General features: G+C 49.4%; 2 protein-coding genes and 1 non-coding gene across 3 annotated transcripts; 1 reads left to right on the forward strand and 2 right to left on the reverse strand.

The window, feature by feature from the left end:
- The first annotated feature begins 3305 nt into the window (after nucleotides 1-3305).
- Nucleotides 3306-9113, forward strand: RAB3A (RAB3A, member RAS oncogene family). Its single transcript, XM_081496412.1, has 5 exons — nucleotides 3306-3454; nucleotides 4556-4783; nucleotides 5921-6039; nucleotides 7200-7324; nucleotides 8270-9113. Exons 2-5 carry the CDS (start codon nucleotides 4556-4558, stop codon nucleotides 8458-8460), a joined length of 663 nt encoding a protein of 220 aa, XP_081352538.1. The 5' UTR covers nucleotides 3306-3454; the 3' UTR covers nucleotides 8461-9113.
- A 50-nt stretch (nucleotides 9114-9163) lies between these two features.
- MPV17L2 (MPV17 mitochondrial inner membrane protein like 2) lies at nucleotides 9164-12297 on the reverse strand. Its single transcript, XM_081496411.1, has 5 exons — nucleotides 12072-12297; nucleotides 11251-11421; nucleotides 10184-10260; nucleotides 9918-10046; nucleotides 9164-9652 (listed from the first exon to the last, which is right to left on the reverse strand). Exons 1-5 carry the CDS (start codon nucleotides 12256-12258, stop codon nucleotides 9560-9562), a joined length of 657 nt encoding a protein of 218 aa, XP_081352537.1. The 5' UTR covers nucleotides 12259-12297; the 3' UTR covers nucleotides 9164-9559.
- Nucleotides 12298-23800: 11503 nt separating this feature from the next.
- TRNAW-CCA (transfer RNA tryptophan (anticodon CCA)) lies at nucleotides 23801-23873 on the reverse strand. The gene has a single exon. It is a non-coding gene; the product is annotated as a tRNA-Trp (tRNA).

A 23873-nucleotide genomic window follows, 5' to 3' on the forward strand; every position in this document is an offset into this window, starting at 1 on the left:
TTGCTTTGTTTCTACCACCCTCTCCAGACTGAGATCTTCAGACTCCCCCAGAGACTGACTTTGACAACTTCAACAAATTTCTTAACCTTCCTGAGCCCTTGTCATTTCACAGGTAGAATGGGCTTGCTTTGTGCATGTGTGTGTGCTAAGTTGCTTCAGTCGTATCCGACTCTTTGTGACCCTGTGGACTAGCCCGCCAGGCTCCTCTGTCCATGGGATTTTCCAGGCAAGAATACTGGAGAGGGTTGCCATGCCCTTCTCCAGGGGATCTTCTCGACCCAGGGATTGAACCGCTTCTGTTATGTCTCCTGCATTGGCAGGAGGGTTTTTTACCATTAGTGTCCTCTGTCTTCTTTCCGTTTCACAAAAGTAGGAACTGAAGCTTACAGAAAGAGGGAGGAAGTCACTCGCATGTTCCAGGTCCCCCATTTTCTCCTGTTTAGGGTCTTTCCTGAGGGACACACTCTTTGCCTTTGTGGCCCACCCTAGACCCAAAGGGAAAGGAGAAGTTCTTTAGGGCCCCTGGGAACTTTCAGGCCTTGCTTCTAGGACCTGTTTGCCCTCTGTTTAGGGAGAAAATATTACCTGGCCCCCCTTACAGAGCTGAAGAGGGGCTGTCCCTTGAGCTTATTTAGTGAGTTCCAACCTCAAGGCCTTTGCACTTGCTGTTCCCTCTGTCCATAGCACTGTCCCCCCCTCTTTTCCCAGTGGCCAGCTCCTTTTCCTCCTTCAGATTCCTGCTCAAATGTCACTTCCTCGGAGAGGCCTTCCCTAACCTCAGTGGCCAAGGTCACCCTCCCTTCAATCATTCATTGATTCATTCATATCATAACATCACAGGGCGCCTACTGTGTTCTACAGGTGTAGGTGCTAAGGACACCAATCCCTGACTCTCAGAGCTCACAGTTGGCTATTGAATAAATGAGTTAGCATGACATTTCTGATGGGGATGTGTCAGGAAGGAGAAATACATAACATGATAGGAAGTGACAGGGTGAAATCAGAGCTTCCAGCAGGAGGTGGGTGTTGATTGGAGACCTGAAGATGATGAGAGAGCCAGGCACAGGGAGAGCTAGGGAAACAGCTCAGGCAGAGGAAACAGCAGGTGCAAAGGCCCTGAGGCAAGATTGCATCTGGAACCTAAAAGATGGAGTGACTCACCAGAGGAGAAAGATGAGTTAGTAGGAAGGTAGTGGGGTGGGATCTGAGAGGGTTTGGAGCCCTTCTCCCCACCCCCCACCCCGGGCTATGTCTCCCTGGCCACATAGGACACCTCCCCTGAAGTCTGTAGCTCCCACCTCCAATTCAACCATCCCTAATTTCCGATCCTTTTGCTGATTTCTTAACAATAAAGTCCTTCCATTATTTTTACTTTGAAATACCAAATACCTTTGGGCAGAACTGGTACACATTGTTGTGAGCTTTTACCCTTTGGGGAAAAAAAATAAGTGGGTATTGCCGACTGCCGCCCGAACATGCATCTGGGAGGCCAGGGAGCCTAGAAAACTCTCATGCCCTCACCTCCACCAGGGCAACGCCTGGAGCCCACCACTCCCCACCCCAAAGAGGGAACTCGACTGCTGGTCTTCCAGTGGGGAGAGTTGGAGGTGGATTTATATCTATATTTAAAAAATTTTCCCAATTCGCCGCAGTGGGTTTGTGATACTTTTATAGTCCGAGTGAGGAGGAGGGACAAAAATGTTATCCTTTGGAAAAAATAGATTTCCCAACTGCAGGGAGAGCAGGAGGGACTTCTCCGCACTTCCGGGGCGCTGGGGGCGGGGGGGCGGCCTCCAGGCGCTAAGTTATTCTCGTCTCTAGGCGCCTCTGCAGCTGGTGAGCTTTTTATAAACAGAACCAGCCCCGCCCCTCGTCTCCAGAGGAGGAATCAGGGAGATCAGAATTTTCCTGGGGCCACGCGCCACCTGCCGGGTGTGGAGACCGGAGTTGGGGCGGAGGGTAGCGACCTGGAATGGAGGCCGAGGTCTCGTTCTTCCGCGCCACACCCCCCCCCCATTCTGACTTTTTCACATCAAGATAGTTGGGGGATGACGGGTCATCTTGGACCCCAAAGTCTCCATCTCTGAGTCTCGTTTTGCCAGGATGGTGGAGGGAGGACTCTCCATCCCCGTCTTTTAGCTCAGGAGTCCGGCAGGAGTACAGCATCTCCCACCCCACCCCACTTCTTTATTTCAGGGTCTTTGAACCGCGCTGTTGCCCACGTTTTTGTTTTTTGTTTTTTTTTTTAACCGCAGACTTAGCAAGATTAGGGGACAGGCTGTTTTCCTGCCCTACTTCCGCCATTTGAATTTTTCTTTGAATTTTTCTCTGGAAAATGGGGCTCAGGAAGGAGAGGGGTTCCCGGAGCGTCCGTCAGTCCCCTCTTTTCCGGAAATTGGTGGCGGAGGGTGGCTCTTTTGAGCCTGATTTCTCCTTTCTTTATCTCAGAAACAGGGTGGAGCATCTACTAGCCCGACCCCCTTCAGTGGTCTTGAGTGTGTTAGTCGCTCAATCGTGTCCAGTTCTTTGCGACCCCATGGACTATAGCCCACTAGGCTCCTCTGTCCATGGAATTCTCCAGGCAAGAATACTGGAATAGGTAGCCATTCTCTTCGCCAGAGGATCTTCCCAACCCAGGGATCGAACCCAGGTCTCCCGCATTGCAGTCAGATTCTTCACCGTCTGAGCCACCAGGGTACAAATCAGAAATGAGACGGGGTCTATCTTGATGCCTATTTCCGCTATTCTTTTATACTTACTTTGAACCCCCTAAATAGGAGATATGGAGCATTTACTCGAACCTCGCTTCCTCTTTTCTGAAGTTGGGAATAGGGGGAGTTTAATAAGCGGTCACAGCACCTTGTACTGAACGGGGACCTCCTGAGTCTAAGACCAGGGGTGCGTGGGGCGGGGAAGGGGAACGCCCCCAGAAGACTCAGGCTCAGTTGAGGCCTCAACCTCTGGGCCCTTCAACTGCCCGGAAACCACCATTGGAGAGGAGGAGGGGGTGGCAATCTTTGATTGGTTACTTACCCCGTCGCTCGAGCACTTAAGCCAGTGAGAAGGCGCTGCGAAGCCCCGCCTGAAGAGAGGCGGAGCCAGCAAACGATTCCTCCCCTCCTGCACCGCTTCTGCTAGCTACTGGATGCTCTCCCTGGGCCCCGCCCCGTTCTCGCGTCAATCTGCGTAAGAGCCCCGCCCCTCCCGGCTCTGCCTGCGACAGTAGACCACATCTCCATCCGTGGCTCCGCCCTAGAATGGCATCACGGCCGTATCTGCATGTGAGGCCCCGCCCCACCCTTTGCAGGACGTCACCGAGGACTGCAGGGGCCTCAGCCGCTGCCGCCGCCTCCGCTGCAGCGCATCCCCACATCAGCACACCGGGGGCCCCGTCACCGCCACTGCCAAAAAAGTCGCCGCCGCTAGGGTCGCCACAGCATCAGTGAAGAACAAGGTGAGCTCCCAGGCCTCCGGGTGCGCTTCCGCGCCGAGCACCTATATAACCTTCATTTGACTGATGGTCTGGGTGGGATAGGGGACGAAGTTGGCCAGCCTTAAATGAGGCGGAAGGATGCGGCAGTCGCGAGCCTGGGGACGGGGAGGGCCTCGGCTCCCTCTACCTGCCCTGTCCTCACCCCCACTCCCATCCCTCCACCCTGGGCTCTGCGGTGGAGGGGGAGGGGAGGTGAGGCGAGTGCCTTGCGGGAAGCTGTGCGCGCGGGAGGCTCAGTGCGTGCGCGTGCGCGTGGAGTGCACACGCGTGTGCGCGCCCGCCTGTGCAAGAGGGTCTGTATGTACCCTTGCTTGTTTACCAGGGTATGCTCGTGCATACCTTGGGGATCCCGACCCAAGATTGTGAGTGTTACAGGCATGTGGAGGCAGACGCGTGGACTGCGCGTGTGAGTGCACAACAGTGTGCCTATGTGCAGAGATGTGTGCCCGTGTGGGTGACGTGTACTGGGCTGCATGGGTGGAGGACGCATTGCGCACGGGTGGGTTTGCACATTTGTATATACATGTTGGCGTGCAGACAGGTGTCTGCCTCTTTCCCGTGCACCGAGCGTGTCCCAGTGTGTGCCCTGCTGTGTGCACGTGTGCACGCCCCGTGCCTATCACGTGATTCAGCTGTCACAGCTCGAGCTCTCCCAAAAGGACAGCAGACACGCGTCCCCCCAGTACCATACACGCGTGTGCACGTGCACCCGCGAGGCTCAGTTCTGAGGAACATGAATGATTGATGGGGGGCGGGGCCGGCCGCAGTTAGTCACCTCTCCTGGCGCAGCTGTAGGGCTTAGGTTACAAACGGGCCCGGGGCGCAGGCCTGCTGGAGGGGGCTGCAAGGTGTCTCCATCCCTTTCGCTCTGAGGTCCTGCCCCGGAACCTCGGGCCTTTCAAGGTCACGGCCCGCCCTCTGCGGTGGGGCGCACTGTTAGTACTGGGGCTCCTGATGGGATAAGAGTAATCTCCATCCCTCGCTGGGAGCTCTCTAGCCTGAGCCTGGGCGTTTGGGGACGGAGGGGAATCCCTCACCTTCGCCTACGCCCCGCACCCCCAGATGGCATCCGCTACAGACGCTCGCTATGGGCAGAAGGAATCTTCGGACCAGAACTTCGACTACATGTTCAAAATCCTCATCATTGGAAACAGCAGCGTGGGCAAGACATCTTTCCTCTTCCGCTACGCAGACGACTCCTTCACGCCTGCCTTTGTCAGCACTGTAGGCATCGACTTCAAGGTCAAGACCATCTACCGAAACGATAAGAGGATCAAGCTGCAGATCTGGGTGGGTCCAGCTGGGGGGCCTTCTGGCTCCATCACTCTCCCTCCCAGGAACAGCAGCCCCATCTCTGCTTATTTCTTTCCTGTCTAGATTCACTCATTACACAGTGGGCATTATGAGGCGCTTACTGTGTACCAGAGGCTAGAAGCACAGAAGAGAGTGTCCTCTTTCTCCCATCAGTGCTCTCCAGGGGTGGGGAAGGGGTAAATGTTGGGTCCTGTCCTAACCCTGACATCATCAGATGCATCGCTTGCTTAGTGCCTCAGTTTCCCCATGTTCAAGTTCCTCCACGAGTGTCTGGATAAGGTTTCAGAGGGATCCTGACCCCCCAACCTCATTCTCTGGACCAAGAGCAGACTCCTCCACTAGGGTCTTCTGGCCATATCCCTCAACAACTCTGAGTCCTAAAGGAGTCTGATAAATCCCAAGCCAGAGCTGGTTGTTCCCTGCTCAGAGTCCTTCCATGGCTCCCACCTCACTCTTGGTAAAACCTGCAACCTTCCCCTGGCTGAGGAGACCATGCCTGGTCAGCCCCTGTTGATACCTCATCTCATCTGTCTCCCTCCATCGCCACCTCAGCCTCTTGTTCCTCAAATGTACCAGACTCAGTCCCACTTCAGGGCGTTTGCCTAGACTTTCCTTCCCCTGACCCCCATATGACTCCCTCCCTTACCCTTCAAGTTTTTAAATTGTCCCCCAACCCACACTGCCCATTCTTGCCTGGTTTTTTTTCTTCCCCTGTCTCATTACTTTCTGACAATACATTTCCATGATCTGAGGATACATTTTCCTTCTTGTCATGGGTTGATTCTGTTTCCTGCACAGAGCTGTCGGTTCCAAAAGGGCAGTGATTTTGGCCCATTTTGTTAACAACTGTGTCCTCAGTGCCCAGCAAAGGGTGTGGCTCAGGTCCATGTGTGTAGAATGAATGAAGGAATGATGCTGTAGGTACCTTGGGATCACTGGTACTACATTCCCTGGGACAGGCAGCCGACTCACTCTTCCTGACCCACTGTGCCTCTGGGCAAGCCCCTGCTCCTTTGAGCCTCAAGGGGGCTGGACTCCACCATCTCAGAGTTCATTCCCATGCTGAGGAACTTCCATGTATATCCTCTCTGACACCCCACCTCTTCTTCCCAGGACACAGCAGGGCAAGAGCGGTACCGGACCATCACAACAGCCTACTACCGGGGCGCCATGGGCTTCATCCTCATGTACGACATCACCAACGAGGAGTCCTTCAATGCGGTGCAGGACTGGTATGTGCGCCCCCACCTGCCCTCTTCTGAGCCAGGCTTCGTGTAAAGCCTGGGGTACAGGCCGAGATGAGGGTCCCAGCCCCTTGGCAGAAATGTAAATAATGATATCGGGGTCCCAGCTATGCTATCAATCTATAATCATTAAAACAATGTGGCATCAGCTCCAAATAATGGGAAAGAAAGATTTTAGGTAGGAAAATTAAACTATGAACATATAAGGGGAAAAACAAGTCTGGGAGGGACAGAAAATGTAAAGATAGCTTGCAAGTTTTGAAGGTATAAACATTTACATTTTCTGCTGAGAGTAATGATAAATTTTGAGAAAATGTTTGAATTTGTTCAAGAGGGAGAATTCTCCTCTTGAGTAGCCTGGTAGGCTACAGCCTGGTAGGCTGCAGTCCGTGGGGTCACTAAGAGTCAGACATGACCAACCGACTAACACTTTCACTTTCCAGTGGCTAAGACTTTGCACTCCCAGTGCAGGGGGCCCAGGTTCCATCCCTGGTGGGGGTATCTGGGAAGGGTGGGAAAGACTTCTTGAAAGAGGGACTCTCAAGTTCAGGAACTGTGGAAGCAGGCCCTGGCAGAGAGAGGAATGTTCCTGAAAGGACAAAAGCAGGAGGAGAGACTGAGCCTGCCTTCCTCAAGAATTAATGGGACAGGATTTCCCTGGTGGTTCAGTGGGCTTCCCTGGTGGCTCAAATGGTAAGGAATCTACCTGCAATGCAGGAGACCCCAGGTTCCATCCCTGGGTCGGGAAGATCCCCTGGAGAAGGGAATGGAGACCTACTCCACTATTTTTACCTGGAGAATTCCATGGACAGAGTAGCCTGGTAGGCTGCAGTCCATGGGGTCACTAAGAGTCAGACATGACTAAGCGACTAACACTTTCAGTTTCCAGTGGCTAAGACTTTGCACTCCTAGTGCAGGGGGCCCAGGTTCCATCCTTGGTCAGGGAACTAGATCCCACATCCCGCAAGGAAGATCAAAGATCCCGTGTACCGCAACTAAGACCTGGCACAGCCAAATAACTAAATATTAAACACAGAGAATTAATGAGGGGTGGAGGCGTGAGTAGGACGAGTGACAAGGAGATGGGGGAGGGAGGTGGTGCTCCGATTCTCCAAGCCCTAACCTTCCTCTGTCACCACCTCCTCCAGGTCAACCCAGATCAAGACCTACTCATGGGACAATGCCCAGGTGCTGCTGGTAGGGAACAAGTGTGACATGGAGGACGAGCGGGTCGTGTCGTCGGAACGTGGTCGACAACTAGCAGACCACCTGGGTGAGTACCCAGTGACGCTGGACATCCATAGGCTAGGAAAGGGACACTGAGGGGGGAAGACACACACCCAAGGTCTCACAGCTAAGCCAGGATGCGGCCTGGACTTGAATCCTGATAATTCATACTCTCCAAGAGCTGGCCTTTGATCCAGGGGCCATTTCAGGTGGGTCTTGAAGGATGTTTAGGAGTTCACTCTGCAAGAAGTTAATGATTCATTCTAATACTGTCACTGCCCAGACTAGTGCTGGGTGTTGCTGGGCCCCTGAGAGGCCTCCCGATTTGTGAGAGAGGGAGGGATCTGGGCTGGTGGAACTAGCAGGGAGCCAGGCTCTGCCTAGCATAGGTAAGGCTTCCTGGAAGTGGGGCATTGGAACTGGTATTTGAAGAAAAACGGTGATCTTTCAGACAGAAGAAACAGTGTGACCAGCTGTGGGAAAGATCTTTTTGGCAAATGGTTTTACCTGACTGGAACATGGGGATCACTTGGAGGAAATATGGTTGATCATGCAGGACCTGAACTACAAGCTGGGGAGTCAGACTCTTCAGAGGGCAGTAGGAAGCCACAGAGTGTGAGCAGGAAAGGACTGGATCTGTGTCAGATGCTGCCAGGACCAGGGCTGGGCTGGATGGTGGGAGCAGGGAATTAGCCCATCACCCTATTTATTATCGTAGCTATTTATTTATTGGAGATGTCCCCCAGGGGCTTGGGCACCCCCTTATTCCATGCAGGGGCTCTGGGGACAATGAGAAGAGGAAAGTTTTAGGGTGAAGAAAGAAGTCCAGGAAATAAAGGCTGACTCAGTCCACTGTTGCTTCGCCATGGGACTTGCCCATGCCTTTAACATGCATCTGGCACTGGGAAACTCCAGGTGTTAGCTGTCCTCAGCAAAGTGTGTCTGGGCGTGGGGAGTCCAGCGTCCTCACCCCTCCCTTCCCCGACCACAGGGTTCGAGTTCTTTGAGGCAAGCGCCAAGGACAACATTAATGTCAAGCAGACCTTTGAGCGCCTTGTGGATGTCATCTGCGAGAAGATGTCTGAGTCGTTGGACACGGCCGATCCCGCAGTCACCGGCGCCAAGCAGGGCCCACAGCTCACGGACCAGCAAGCGCCTCCACATCAGGACTGCGCCTGCTGAGAGCTGCCCTGCCCCGCCCCATCCTGGACCCGCCCCAGCCCGGCCCCTGGGCCTGAGCCAGGGCCCCTACTGGCCATGGGCGTGAGTCCCCTGCCCCGATTTAGCCCATCACCCTATTTATTATCGTAGCTATTTATTTATTTATTGGAGATGTCCCCCAGGGGCTCGAGCACCCCCCTCCTCCGCGCCCCACCCTGTACATACAGCCCTGTTCTTGCTCTGCAGTGGCGTGTCGTGGCCCCGTGAACTCACCACTCACTCTTCCCTCCAGACCCCACCTTTTTATAAATTCACCCCCATCAACAGTTATCAGTTTTGAAGAGGGGGCCAGATGACCCCAGGGCAGGCTGGTCGGGTGATGGGAGGTAGCCAGCCTCCTGGCTGTGGCATGGTGGGTCCAGGCGGCTGCAGGCATCTCAACGTGGACCACTGGGTGGGTCAGAGCCAGGAAATAGCCCACCTGGCTCTTCGCCCCCAAGGCTGTACCTTTTATGGGAGCAGGGTGGGGGGGCTGCTGCAGATATGCACCACCCTGGGATACCACTCCCCACCAGACCTGTTTTGATGTCATGAGTGTCAAACATGCCCCCCAGCCCCCCAGGAGATGTCATGACAACACTACACACACCCAATAAAGTGAATGGATGACACAATGTCCCTATGAGCGCCGGCCTAATAATGCTGGCTCTGTTCATCCACAAGATTTTCAATTACAAAGAGAATTTAATGGTACTTCCACAGTCCGTGACTAGAGGATGAGACTGGAGGCTCCAAATTCCAGGGCCCTGCTCCAAAAGGATGGGTGATATCCCCCACCTTGGTCCCAGCACCCAGCCTACAGTAGTGTTGAGGGCTTGGTGCTAGCTGGCTGGCTGAGACCCAGAGCTGAGGATGGCCCATCACCAGTCACTTGAAGCTGTCCCAGAAAGGTTGAAGTACAACTGTCCATCTTCATGGTTGTGTTCCAGAGGGAGAAACTGAGGCCTGGCAGTGGGCTTGGCAGGGGCAGCCCAAGCAGATGCCCAGGAATCAGGGTGTGGCTAGGACTTGGCCTAGGAGTCGGTTCCCCTTCCTGCCCAGGTGGCAGGTCAGCTGAGGCTCAGTCAGTCTTGCCTTGCTGTCTGGCATCTGGGGGCTCAGTCTGCATGGTGCCCAGGGCCACACAGCCTGGGGGTGTCAGGGGGCCTGGGATCTGACCATACAAGAGGATCTGGTTACATGTGCTGTTCATCCCCCTAGGCACCCCACTGAACCCTCCTCCAACCCCTTGGCACTGGGGTCAGCCTCGCTGGACAGATGCAGGCTTGGTCCTCACCTTGTTGGTGATCAGCAACCTGCCCACCCACCATGGGGTGCAGGCAGGCTGTCACTGGCACAGGCAGCCATTTGGGGCTCACACATGTGCCCCGCCCCCTCCCAGGAGTCCCCTGGGTGCTTGGTCCACCCACTGCGCTCACCCGGTATTTCAGGTAGGAGAGGTAGGTGTCCCACCCTAGCGTCAGGCCGTTGATGTAGGTGACTCGGAACTGGGGGGGCACGAAGAGGAAATTCACCAGCTGCGCAGCAGGCCACACGCACCAGTCAGCCTATGAGGAGGGGCGGAATGTAGTGGGGGTGGAATGTAGTGGGGGGCGGAGCCAGGAGGGACTGGGTGGGGCCTGAAAGGAGGTTCCGAAGCAAGATGAGGTGAAGGGATAGGCGGGGCCTGGGCAGGCATGCCCACCTTGTAGAATTCCCAGAACTTGTCCCGCAGCTCCTGACAGCTCTCGTCCAGAGTCTGGCCCTCCAGGCAGCCAAGGCCTAGGAAGGAAACCAAGACAAGAAATGAGAGTGTCAGAGGCTGGCGAGTATGGAGTACAGTGGTAAAGTGGGTAGGGTAGGACCCCTGAGGAACAGAGCTTCCCCGATGGCTCAGCAGGTGAAGAATCCACCTGCAGTGTAGGAGACACAGGAGACTCGGGTTTGATCCCTGGGTCAGGAAGATCCCCTGGAGGAGGAAATGGAAACCCACTCCAGTATTGTTGCTTGAAAAATCCCATGGGGAGGAGCCTGGCGGGCTACAGTCCACAGGGTCGAAAAGAGTCGGAATCAACTGAGCGACTAATCACCACCCCAGGCAGCAGAACAGTGTCCCAAGCAGAGGAACCGGGACATTTAAAGGCCTTGCAGTGGGAAGTGGGGCACAGCAGGGAGGCTGAAATGGGTAAACAAGAAATGAGAGGTCTGTCCAGTATAAACAGTATAAACTCGTACCCTGAGGGGTGTTGACACACCCTTGCTGAGGCGGTTTTATTACCAGTCCTGTACCTTCCTTTACCTTTACAGATAATGAAATGAAACTGACCCTGGGTGTCAGGAATAAACAACTCTCCAGAGCCAAGGGTTGGGATGATTGTGCCCTGTCAACTCTCCTTCCTTCAGCCTCAGGGTCTTTGCACCAGCTGTCCTCCCCCTCCGCCCCCACCTCCCTCCCGGCCCACTGGCTCCTTCTTCATGTCTCATCTCAGCGTCTTCTCCTTGGAGAAGTTCTCCCAACCATCGTCCAGGGCAGCCCCATCAGACACTGTCTTCATCCTTCCTACACGTAGCACCACTGTCTGTGATTCTGCCATTCACACCCGACCCCATTGGGTCTGTCCTGTTACCACTGTACCCCAGCCTCCAGTCCTGGGCCACCCACACAGGAGGTGCATCGATAACACATCTCCACATCCTGGACACAAAACTGGCTCTACCCCCCCTACCCCCTGATTCAGGAGGGACCAAGCCCAAGTTCACAGAACTCCTTACCCAAGAAGTACCAGACTCCAAGCATAGGAGAGGCCACCAGTTGGTCAATGAGGACCTTCTTGAGGACGTTTGGGAGGCCAGGGAAGCCGGATGCAGGGAGCAGGCGGTCCAGCCAGAGATACCAATAGTGCAGGAAGGGGCCCATGCTGCAGCCTACTGCAAACATGCTCACTGTGGACAGTCCAAGAGTTAAGGGGGGCACGTTAGGCCAGCAACCTTCCCCTCCAATCCACTCCCTCCCTAGCTAAGACCCGGGTAAGCCTGACATCTTCCCAGGGCCCAACCGAATATTCTTCCATTACTAGCCCCACCGCCAGGTACCATTCCAAGAGGTGCTTTTGCATCTTCTTCCCTCATTGCCTCACTACCCTGTCAAAGGGTACTACCATCGCCCCGCTTTCCGAAAGAGGAAACAGAGGCACAACTGATAGGGAAATGTGGGATCAGTGCGCGACACAAGACTAGCTGGGCGCCAGACGCTGTGCCTTTGACTACCCCGGGTGCAGCATATCGTGCTCAATGCTAAGTCTGTCAGTGCAAGAGAGAGGGTAGCAGATCAAGGGGTGGGCAGGGACCTGACCGTCAGGACGGCAGCGGACAGAAACCCTACGTATTGGAATGAGATGAAGACTCCTGAGGGGGAAGGGACGCAGAGAACGGGGAGGGGATGTCTAGGGTGCACGCTGAGGTCAAGGGTCTTGCCAGGAACTGAGGTCACAGGACATAGTCACGAAGCTCCGGTGCGGCTCACAGGTCTCCGGATCTGAAGTTGAGGGCAAAGATCTTCTGGGGTGAAAAGCCAGCAGCACCGGTCCCCTTACCTGAGCGCCGCGGGTCGAACTTCTGGCCGGGCCGGGCGCGAATCTCCCAGGATTGGCGCGCCCCATCCCCGGCCGCCATGAGAACGCCGCATCCCAGGGTGTTGGTGACGAGCAACGCACGGCCTTGGAACAGGGGCTGACCGGCAGCCCAAAGGCCGCGCAGCCAGCGCCAGCCGCCGGACGGCATCGTCCGCGGGACACAGGAACCGGCACACCGGGACGCCCCGCCCATGCCGGCCAATCCCAACTCGCCGCCGAGTCCCGGTTCCCGCCCCGCGCGGTGGTACCCAATCGAACGCTGCCTTCGTGATTTGTATGCCCGCCCCAAATCGCTCCAGTCAATCGCCGACTGCTTCGAAGCCTCACACCTCCTTCCGCGCCTTATGCACCAATCACAGAAGGCTCACGTCACACCGCGCACGCCAATCACTGACGTTCCACCCTCGTTTCCCCGCCCCTTTCTGCTCTGGCCTATGGGTAACCGTCGTCACACTCTTATTTGACCGCCCAGTATTTCACTGACCAATCACGAGCTTTAGGCTGGAAAAATCACAAACTGTTGTCCTGCCTCCCGCATTGAGATGGCCAATCTACGGCAGTTACCGAGTTCTCCCGTGTAAATCGCCCTCCAGGTTTCCAGATTCTCGCGCAATTCCAGAAAAGTGATGGCTACTGGGGCGGAAATCCAATCCCGCAGAGATTCGGCGGCGTGGAGGCGGGGGTTCCAGTTCTGCTGCGCGCGCAGGCTGCCGGGATGCCTGTCTGGACGTTGACCTTGGTCCTGACTACTGCTGGGCGTCTGACCTAAGCTCCGCAATAATGATAATACTTGAAACGCTACGCACTGTTCTGGGCACATGACGTGCTTTAAGAAATTTGACAGCAACTTTGTGTTGCTGCAGTGATAATTATATCACCATATTACCTCCTATGCTCCTGTAGGGGAAAATCTGAGTTTCAGTGGAAATCTGCATTACTTACAGGAGCAGGATGTCTGGAGCCTGTGGGCCGAATTCTGTCGCCACCTGTTTTGGTGAGGTTCAAGAGCTAAGAATTTTCTTACTTTTTTTGATTGGTCGATGAAAAAAATCCAGGTACTGTTCTGGGACGTGTGAAAATTGTATGAAATTCCGATTTTCGAATCCATAAATAAAGATATATTGGAACACAGCCATGCCCATTTGTTTTTTTATTGTCTACTCTCAACTACAATGAGTAGTTGCAACAAAGATTGTATGGTCTACAAAAACTAAACTGTTTTACTCTTTACAAAAAAATGTATGTTTTTTTTGCTCTTTGTTAGAGGACACTCTTCAGTTTTCTGATTTTGATTCTATGGGAGATATTTATAAACCCTGTGGTTATAACTGAGAACACCAAAAAGTAATTCTTACTTATAGACATGCAAATGAATTCTGCCAAGTAGAGAGACACTCACCCCTTTTTTTTTTTTGCCTTTATTTGCACATTCATTTTACACTTCCTTTTGTGTCTCTTGTTTGGAACTTCTTTGAAATGGTTTTAACACCTGACAAGTTCCCTTTATTAATAACGAGTTAACAGTAGTTTTTAACACATGCTCATTTTTATATCTGTATGAGAGGTGTGATTTTAACTTTTTGGGAAAAATGATCCTTCAGACACTTCCTATTGCAGTCAAGTACCTTATTCTGGTATTCCAGGCTCCAGATTTTACTGCATTTTGGTGGAAAACTTTCAAAATGGTTTAAAGAGGGGTAAAAGTCAAGTTATGATTCACAAAACAGAGTCAGATAAACTTTTTCCACGGGAAAGTACATTTCATGGTAGCTGAAGCCTTGGCAACTCCAAATAAGTAAGAGAATTTTGCTGTTTCTCTATTTTTCTCATTTCTGTTTTCCTTTCTCTAAATATGATTTTGATGCCTTTGAAACTGGAAGAAGAGGCATAGCACAATCTTTGAAAGAATGACATAGCCCAAGGATACAACATAAACTGATTAGAACCAAATGGGTTCAAGATGGTGGACAAGACAGCTTCTACTAGACCTTGAGCCTCAGTATATGCTCACTATAACACATCACCAGGCGAAGTGACACAGCCACAGGCACCATGACAGTTCTAAGGCAAACCAAAGATGAAAAAGTGGACAGTGGCCCAATTCCTAGAAATTTCTGCCTCCTTCCCCAAAATAGTTGGAATAATCCTCCTGTTTATTAGTTTATGAAATTACCCAACCCATAAAAGCTAACCATGTACCCTTGAGGCTGCACTCACCTTCTGCCACAGCCCACACTCTTGTCTGTGGAGTGTGTTTCTCTCAAGGCCACTCTTGCCTTCTGAGGTGGCCTACAATCTGTCAGTGGAATGTTTCTCTCTGGATAAATCCACTTCGTACTTATCACTTGTCTCTCACTGACTTCTTTCTGCAATGAGACATCAAGAACCTGAGCTTCCTGAGGTCCTGAAACCAGGTATCGTGGGTTTGGCTGGGTCTGTGTCCCAGCCCCTGAGGTTTAAGTCCCAAGCAGGATTTTGGCCGAGGTCAAGTCCTGGCACATGGGTTCAAGTCCCAATCTCAGGTGAATGGTTTTAGCTGGCAACCACAGAGGGACAGTGAAAAGGTAAGAAGAGGTTTAGAGTGAGGCCTTGGTCCTGTAGAGGCCCTTGGGAAACCATGAGCCAAGTGTATGGGAGAGGACCTTTTACAGCTGTCTGCTCATTTCCCCACCCTGCCCCCAACTCTAATTCTAGGTTTATTCAACACAATTACCTTACACAACAAAATACAAACACAACATTATCTCAAATGCTAGCGACTTGTGAAAGTCACTCAGTCGTGTCTGACTCTTTGTGACTCTAGGCCAGAATACTGAAGTGGGTAGTCTTTCCCTTCTCCAGCGGATCTTCCCAACCCAGGGATCAAACCCAGGTCTCCCGCATTGCAGGCAGATTCTTTATCAGCTGAGCCACAAAGGAAGCCCATCTCAAATACTATAAAGTTACAAAACTCAAAACAGAGAATTTATAGTACAATAAAGCCACCAGGGCTTTCCTGGTGGCTCAGACAGTAAAGAATCTACCTGCAATGTAGGTGACCTGGATTCAATCCCTGGGTCAGGAATTTCCCCTGGAGAAGGGAATGGCTTCCCAACTTCCAGTATTCTTGCCTGGAGAATGCCATGGACAGAAGAGCCTGGTGGGCCACAGTCCATGAGATTGCAAAGAGTCAGACACAACTGAGCGACTAACCATGCATATACGTATAATAAACATCAAAAACGCAATGGACACATTGCCAAGGTAACCTTCACCACTGCCGTGAATACCAACATAATGAGGGTTTCAGTGATGATCTAGATTTAAACTCACAGTTTCAGAGAGGGTGGAAACGTGTGTGTGCGCACACACACACATCCACGCATGCACATGAGTACATGGGAAAAGAACTCTTGGAGAATATAACATCTGCTCACTTTTGACCTGGTGGGTAAAATCCATATGCTTTTGCACATCTGTGAAACATTTCCTGCCGTAGGGCAAGAAATGTCACAGCTATCCGATATTCTGAATTTCTGAGCCTTGCGGACAAGGGCAAGTGGTGCCATTCCCTACACAAAGAACTTAAGGATGTCACAGTCATCATGAATACAGTCCTTCAGTGTGACCTAAGGGAATTCAAGAAGAGAAGAATACTGCTATAAAAATGCAGGATGCTGGCCCCAGATAGCTGAGATACACATGAAAGGAATGAATTAATAATCCCAGACTCTTGCATCTTTCCATGCATAGAGGAACTCTAAATTCCTTAACTTGATGTCTGGTTTTCCTTCCTTACTTAACAATAATCTTTGATGTTCAAGCTGCTTGCCCCCATTGCTGCAAACTTGTAAACAGCCTGACTCCCTCTCCTGCCTTCATGGAGCAGTTTTCCAGGGCTACTAAGATACTGTCTCTTGGGCTTGGAGTCCTTAACATTCCCACAAAATAAAATAACTCTCTACTTTCAGGTTGTGACTGTTTTTTTAGTCTACACATCCAACAGCAGGTCTAGGACAGAATTGTTAATATCTACACTCTTCTCCTTGACTCTTCTTGCTTTCTTGTTCACTCCTGCTCCACTTCTTTTTTCTTCTGTTAACCCCAGAACACCTGTGTGAACACCAAGGTGTACTGTTTTTACTTTTGCTCCTCTCCCTCTGACCCTTACAAGTGCTGACTCTTTGTTGTTGTTGTTGTTGTTGTTCAGTTGCTCAGTCATGTCCAACTCTTTGCGAACCCATGGATTGTGGTACGAAAGGCTTCCCTGTCCTTCACCATCTCCCGGAGTCTGCTTGTTGTAGCCACGCGTTCCGGGAAACAAACTCACTCGGAAGGACAATGCAGATAGTGGAGTGCAGTTTATTACACCGGCGGGCCCAAGGTAGAGTCTCCTCTTAGCCAAAGACCCCGACCAGTTTTTGTGAAAACTTTATGTACCCTAAGTGTACATGCCCAAACCCACCTCCCCAAATTCCAGAAACTAGTCTGAACAAAGGAAAAAGAAAGATACAATCAAAGTTAACGGGTGATTCAGTGATTCATATGCCTTAAGCCTAGGTAGTTAACAGTGGACAATTATCAATAGGCCTGTGGTCATACCCCAATAAGCATAATAGAATGTATGATTCTATTCGGTCACACAGATAATTAGGGTATTCTTTTAGGTGATGGAGAGCCCTGGGGCTTTTCCTTCCGGGGACCTGATTTTCCAGTTGGTATGTCGTTTCCATAGACACTGGGCATATAGCTCAAAGTCCACAGTCCAGCCCAAGATGGAGTCCTGTTTTCAAGATAGAACCTGTTCTGTTTCCTCCTTCATTCTCAGACTCATGTCCACTGAGTTGATGATGTCATCCAACCATCTCATCCTCTGTTGCCCCCTTTTCCTCCTACCCTCAATCTTTCCCAGCATCAGTCTTTTCCAATGAGTCAGCTCTTAGCATCAGGTGGCCAAAGTATTGGAGCTTCACCTATAGCATAGTCCTTCCAATGAGTATTCAGAGTTGATTTCCTTTAGGACTGACTGGTTTGATCTCCTTGCTGTCCAAGGAATTCTCAAGAGTCTTCTCCAGCATCACAGTTGGAAAGCATCAATTCTTTGGGGCTCAGCTTTATTTATGTTTCAACTCTCACATCCATACACTACTGGAAAAATCGTAACTTTGACTAGCTATAACTTTGTGTAGTCTCTGCTTTTTAATATGCTGTCTAGGTTTGTCATAACTTTTCTTCCAAGGAACAAGCGTCTTTTAATTTAATGACTGTAATCACTGTCCGCAGTGATTTTGAAGCCCAAGAAAATAAAGTCTGTCACTGTTTTCATTTTTACCCTGTCTATTTGCCATGAAGTGTTGGGACTGGATGCCACGATCTTTGTTTTCTGAAAGTTGAGATTTGTGGCAGCTTTTTCACTCTCTTCTTTCACCTTTATCAAGAGGCTCTTTAGTTCCTCTTTGCTTTCTGCCATAAGAATGGTATCATCTGCATATCTGAGGTTATTGATATTTGTCCAGGCAATTTTGACTCCAGCTTGAACTTCATCCAGCCAGCATTTCACATTATGTACTCTGCATATAAGTTAAATAAGCAGGGTGACAGTATACAGCTTTGACGTACTCCTTTCCCAGTTTGGAACCAGTCCATTGTTCCATGTCCGGTTCTAACTGTTGCTTCCTGATCTGCCTACAGGTTTCTCAGGAGGCAGGTCAGGTGGTCTGGAATTCCCATCTCTTTAAGAATTTTCCACAGTTTGTTGTGATCCACACAGTCAAAGGCTTTGGCATAGTCAATAAAGCAGATGTTTTTCTGGAATTCCCTTGTTTTTTCAATGATCCAGCGGATGTTGGCAATTTGATCTCTGGTTCCTCTGCCTTTTCTAAATCCAGCTTGAACATATGGAAGTTCTTGGTCCACATACTGTTGAAGCCTAACTTGAAGGATTTTGAGCACTACTTTGCCAGCATGTGAAATGAGTCCAATTGTGCAGTAGTTTGAACATTCTTTGGCATTGCCTTTCTTTGGGATTGGAATGAAAACTGACCTTTTCCAGTCCTGTGGCCACTGTTGAGTTTTCCAAGCTTGTTGGCATATTGAGTGCAGCACTTTCACAGCATCATCTTTTAGGATTTGAAATAGCTCAACTAGAATTCTATCACCTCCACTAGCTTTGTTCATAGTGATGCTTCATAACGCCCATTCCAGGATGTCTGGCTCTAAGTGAGTGATCATACCATCATGGTTTTCCAGGTCATTAACATCTTTTTTGTACAGTTCTTCTGTGTATTCTTGCCACCTCTTCTACTTCTGTTAGGTCTGAGGTTGGAAATAGATGGGCTCCGTTTGGACATTAGCATCAGCCAGCCTCCTCTTTGCATTTCCTGAGGCAACAGACAGGTGGACTCAAGTTGAGGAATTTACAACCAGCCTCCTGTTGTCTCTCTGAAATGAAAGTAACCGCAGAAACAGGGTAAATAGCCAGTCTTTGTCTCTTGTAAACATCTCATGGGAATAATCATGGCAAGGACAAAGAGAGGGGGGAAAAAAAAACCCTCACAGTAAAGGATGAGGGAGACAGTACACCTGCACAGAAAGGCTCCTTGGAATCAAAAGTCAAAGGATAATTCCAATCCGTAAGGAGTCTTGCTCCTCCCAGAAGCTCTCACTTAGAGATCCATCTTGGCTAGGGTGTGCCTGCGCACCCCAGGGGCAGGCACACCCTAGGAGAGGGTCCTGAGACAAATTAACCAGGGAGGGGACAGAGCAAGACGACTGGCCTGAGTGAAGACAAAGATCTGGAGAACTGCCCCCTTATACAGGATTTTAACTTCCCAAAGCCGCAGCTCTCTTTCTGAGCTCACCTGTATGCCTTTCTGCATATACTTTTCTTTTCAATAAACTTTTTACTCTTTACCTTCTTCCTCCTTGCCTGAATTCGTTCTTGACTAGGCAGGAAAGGACTAGGGATGCTAGTCCTAGCTGGTCGCCCTTGTGGTCCAGTGGTTAAGACTCCAGGTCTGGGAAACTAAAACCTTGCTTCCAGCTACCCCTTGCTTCTGCTTGCTTCAAGCTGCTGTTTACTGCTGCGCAAGTCCAAAATCAGGTCCATATCATTTCTGTCCTTTATTCTGCTCATCTTTGCATGAAACGTTCCTTTGGTATCTATAATTTTCTTGAAGAGATCTCTAGTCTTTCCCAGTGTATTGTTTTCCTCTATTTCTTTACACTGATCACTGAGGAAGACTTTCTTATCTCTCCTTGCTTTTCTTTGGAACTCTGCATTCAGATGGGTATATATTTCCTTTTCTCCTTTGTCTTTCACTTCTTTGCTTTTCTTAGCTATTTGTAAGACCTCCTCAGACAACTATTTGCCTTGTTGTATTTCTTTTTCTTGGATGATTTTGGTCACCACCTCCTGAACAATGTCACGAACCTGAGTCCATAGTTCTTCAGGCATTCTCTCTATCAGATCTAATCCCTTGAATCTATTTGTCAGTTCCCCTGTATAATCGTAAAGGATTTGGTTTAGGTCATATTTGAATGGCCTCATGGTTTTCCCTACTGTCTTCAATTTAAGTCTGAATTTTTCGATAAGGAATTCATGATCTGAGCCACAGTCAGCTCCTGGTCTTGTTTTTGCTGACTGTATAGAGCTTCTCCATCTTTGGCTGCAAAGAATATAATCAATCTGATTTCAGTATTGACCATCTGGTGATGCCCATGTGTAGAGTCTTCTCTTGTGTGGTTGGAAGAGGGTGTTTGCTATGACCAGTGTATTCTCTTGGCAAAACTCTGTTAGCCTTTGCCCTGCTTCATTTTGTACTCCAAGGCCAAATTTGCCTGTTACTCCAGGTATCTCTTGACTTCCTACTTTTGCATTCCAGTCCCCTATGACGAAAAGGATATCTTTTTTCCATGTTAGTTCTAGAAGGTCTTGTAGGTCTTCATAGAACTGTTCAACTTCAGCTTCTTCAGCATAACTGGTTGGGGCATAGACTTGGATTACTGTGATACTGAATTGTTTGCCTTGGAAACGAACTGAGTTCATTCTGGCATTTTTGAGATTGCATCCAAGTACTGCATTTCGGACTCTTCTGTTGACATATGAGGGCTACTCCATTTCTTCTAAGGGATTCTTGCCAACAGTAGTAGATATAATGGGCATCTGAATTAATTTTGCCCACTCCTGTCCATTTTAGTTCACTAATTCCTGAAATGTCGATGTTCACTCTTGCCATCTCCTGCTTGACCACTTCCAATTTACCTTGATTCATGGACCTAACATTCCAGGTTCCTATACAATATTGCTCTTTACAGCATCGGGCTTTATTTCCATCACCAGCCACATCCACAGCTGGGTGTTGTTTTCGCTTTGGCTCTCTCTCTTCATTCTTTCTGGAGTTATTTCTCCACTCTTCAGTAGCATATTGGCACCTACCGAACTGGGGAGTTCATCTTTCCGTGTCATATCTTTTTGCCTTTTCATACTGTTCATTAAGGTGGTGTCATATGCATATCTGAGGTTGTTGATGTTTCTCCCAGCAATCTTGCTTCCAGCTTGTGTGATTCATCCAGCTCAGCATTGCTCATGATGTACTCTGCATATAAATTAAATAAGCAGGGTGACAATATATAGCCTTGACGTACTCCCTAATTTGGAACAAGTCCATTGTCCCATGTCTCGTTCTGTTGCTTCTTGACCTGCATACAGGTTTCTCAGGAGGCAGGTAAAGTGGTCTGGTATTCCCATAACTCTCTACTTTCAGGTTGTGACTACTTTTTTAGTCAACACAGAAAATTCAAAAAGCATCTGCTGGTCTTCAGACTCCAATGAGCGGTCATTCATTACTTCAATTGCCTTATTTAGTTTTCAATAATAGAGATATGGCCACAAAGGCTGAATGATCCCAGAGAAATATGCATAAGGCCCAAATGATTGCAGTGGTTTTGTCTGCTCAAAGTCGACCAACTGGGAGACTGCTTTTTCTGGGCCAATATGGCCCTGGCAGACTACTAGGTCCATGGATACCCAAACAAGGAAGGTGTATCCTATGAGGACAAATGGGACACTGGAGGGAAGATTTTGATCAATGTGCCCTTTGCACACAGCCAGGGCTTTGGCAGATGGGTGCCCCAGGGGCCAGAGAGTGAGGTGGGGAGGCCCTCTGCCATTGTTGGTTTCACAGCCAGAAGACCTACCAGTCCGAAGCTAAAAGGGGCTCTGCCTGGAGATACTATCTACATAACTAGCTTCAGGTGGCTATTGATGTGGCAGGCTACTTGATAGAATTTCTTATAGATAACCTTCTCGATCTTAACCCAAAGGATTGGAAAACTTGGCAATCATAAGGAATATGTATTGAGGCTGTCAGGGAAGAAATAGGGGCACACTTTCCTGGAGCCGCTTTTGTGCAATGGCAATGGCCAGCTGTTTTTACATTCCTTTCAATTTCTGCCTTATTGTCCCATTCCTTTGATGGGAAGAGATTTGTTAACTAAGTTAGGGTCATTCTGTTTCTCACGGGGCAAGGGAACCACCCTTATCACCAAATGGTTCTAACAGAAAGCAGAAAGCGACAGACTGAATCTGAAGTTGAGATAGAAGCTTTAGTAGACCCTGGAGTGTGGAGTATCGAGGATCCAGGCCTGGCCGAAGATATCCAGCCAGTGGTTATTAAACAATATCCTCAAGGAATAGCTGTAGCTTAGGGGGCATCAGTCTCAGATCCCCAGGTCTGAAACTGGAAAGGGAAATCACCACGTTGACCAAGAAGCAAAGAAAGCACCTTGCATACCAACAGATAAAATAAAAGCAGTTTTACACATCCCAGGCTTGATAGAGGAAATGCCACAACCTTGTTATATGAAGGGAGAAGATTGGGCTAAAAATAGGGGATTAATAAGTCAAAAGATATGGTAAATGTTAGAGGAAAAGATTATGATCCCACAAACTCAGTGATGGAAAGTAACCAAGGCTTTACATGAAACCATCCATGATGGACGTGAAGCTCTTTGGAATTTACTGCAAAGACAGAATATTGTGCTTTTATTTCATATAACTCTGCTAATGTGTCTCAATTACTGAGTCACATTACACAAAAAATAGAGGCTGTAAATGAACCTCTCCCAGATTTAGGAACCATTTTGGGAAAATGGTTCAAGTCCCCAAGATCATGGCTAAAATTTTGGAACAGGAACTATGATGCCTCTGTGTTTGCTTGTGTGTGCATATGTGTCTATGTGTGTGTTATAGACATATAGCATTGCCAAAAATTGATTCATAAAATGGCTCTATTTGATTGACTTAAAGGAAATTCAGTTCAGTTCAGTTCAGCTCAGTCACTCAGTCATGTCTGACTCTTTGCAACCCCATGAACTGCAGCATGCCAGGCCTCCCTGTCCATCACCAACTCCCGGAGTTTCCCCAAACCCATGTCCTTTGAGTCGGTGATGCCATCCAACCATCTCATCCTCTGTCGTCCCCGTCTCCTCCTGCCTTCAATCTTTCCCAGCATCAGAGTCTTTTCAAATGAGTCAGCTCTTCGCATCAGGTGGCCAAAATATTGGAGTTTCAGTTTCAACATCAGTCCTTACAAAGAACACTCAGGACTGATTTCCTTTAGGATGGACTGGTTGGATCTCCTTGCAGTCCAAGGGACTCTCAAGAGTCTTCTCCAACACCACAGTTCAAAAGCATCAATTCTGCAGCGCTCAGCTTTCTTTATAGTCCGGCTCTCACATCCATACATGATCACTGGAAAAATCATAGCCTTGACTAGACGGACCTTTGTAGGCAAAGTAATGTCTCTGCTTTTTAATACGCTGTCTAGGTTGGTCATGACTTTCCTTCCAAGGAGTAAGTGTCTTTTAATTTCATGGCTGCAATCACCATCTGCAGTGATTTTGGAGCCCAGAAAAATAAAGTCTGACACTGTTTCCACGGTTTCCCCATCTATTTCCCATGAAGTGATGGGACCAGATGCCATGATATTGGTTTTCTAAATGTTGAGCTTTAAGCCAACTTCTTCACTCTCCTCTTTCACTTTCATCAAGAGGCTCTTTAGTTCCTCTTTACTTTCTGCCATAAAGGTGGTGTCATCTGCATATCTGAGGTTATTGATATTTCTCCCAGCAATCTTGATTCCAGCTTGTGCTTCTTCCAGCCCAGCATTTCCCATGATGTACTCTGCATATAAGTTAAATAAGCAGGGTGACAATATACAGCCTTGATGTACTCCTTTTCCTATTTGGAACCAGTCTGTTGTTCCATGTCCAGTTCTAACTGTTGCTTCCTGACCTGCATACAGGTTTCTCAAGAGGCAAGTCAGGTGGTCTGGTATTCCCATCTCTTTCAGAATTTTCCAGTTTATTGTGATCCACACAGTCAAAGGCTTTAGCATACTCAATAAAGCATAAATAGATGTTTTTCTGGAACTCTCTTGCTTTTTTGATGATCCAGCAAATAATTAAACACATATAAATATTCAGAAATACAGAATAATCTGGCCAGAATAGATTTCAGGTCCATGTTATCTGGAAAATATTCAGGGTAAAACTGATATCTGGTATTGAAAGGGAAAGGAAAGGGAAGGCGCTCAGTCATGTCCGACTCTTTGCGACCCCGTGGACTGTAGCCTACCAGGCTCCTCCGTCCATGGGATTCTCTAGGCAAGAATACTGGAGTGGTTTGCCATTTCCTTCTCCAGGGGATCTTCCCTGACCCAGGGATCGAACCCAGGTCTCCCGCATTGGAGGCAGACGCTTTAACCTCTGAGCCACCAGGGA

This window comes from Giraffa tippelskirchi, chromosome 6 (assembly GCF_054371585.1).
Source record: "Giraffa tippelskirchi isolate mGirTip1 chromosome 6, T2T-mGirTip1v1.2.pri, whole genome shotgun sequence".
Lineage (NCBI taxonomy): Eukaryota > Metazoa > Chordata > Mammalia > Artiodactyla > Giraffidae > Giraffa > Giraffa tippelskirchi.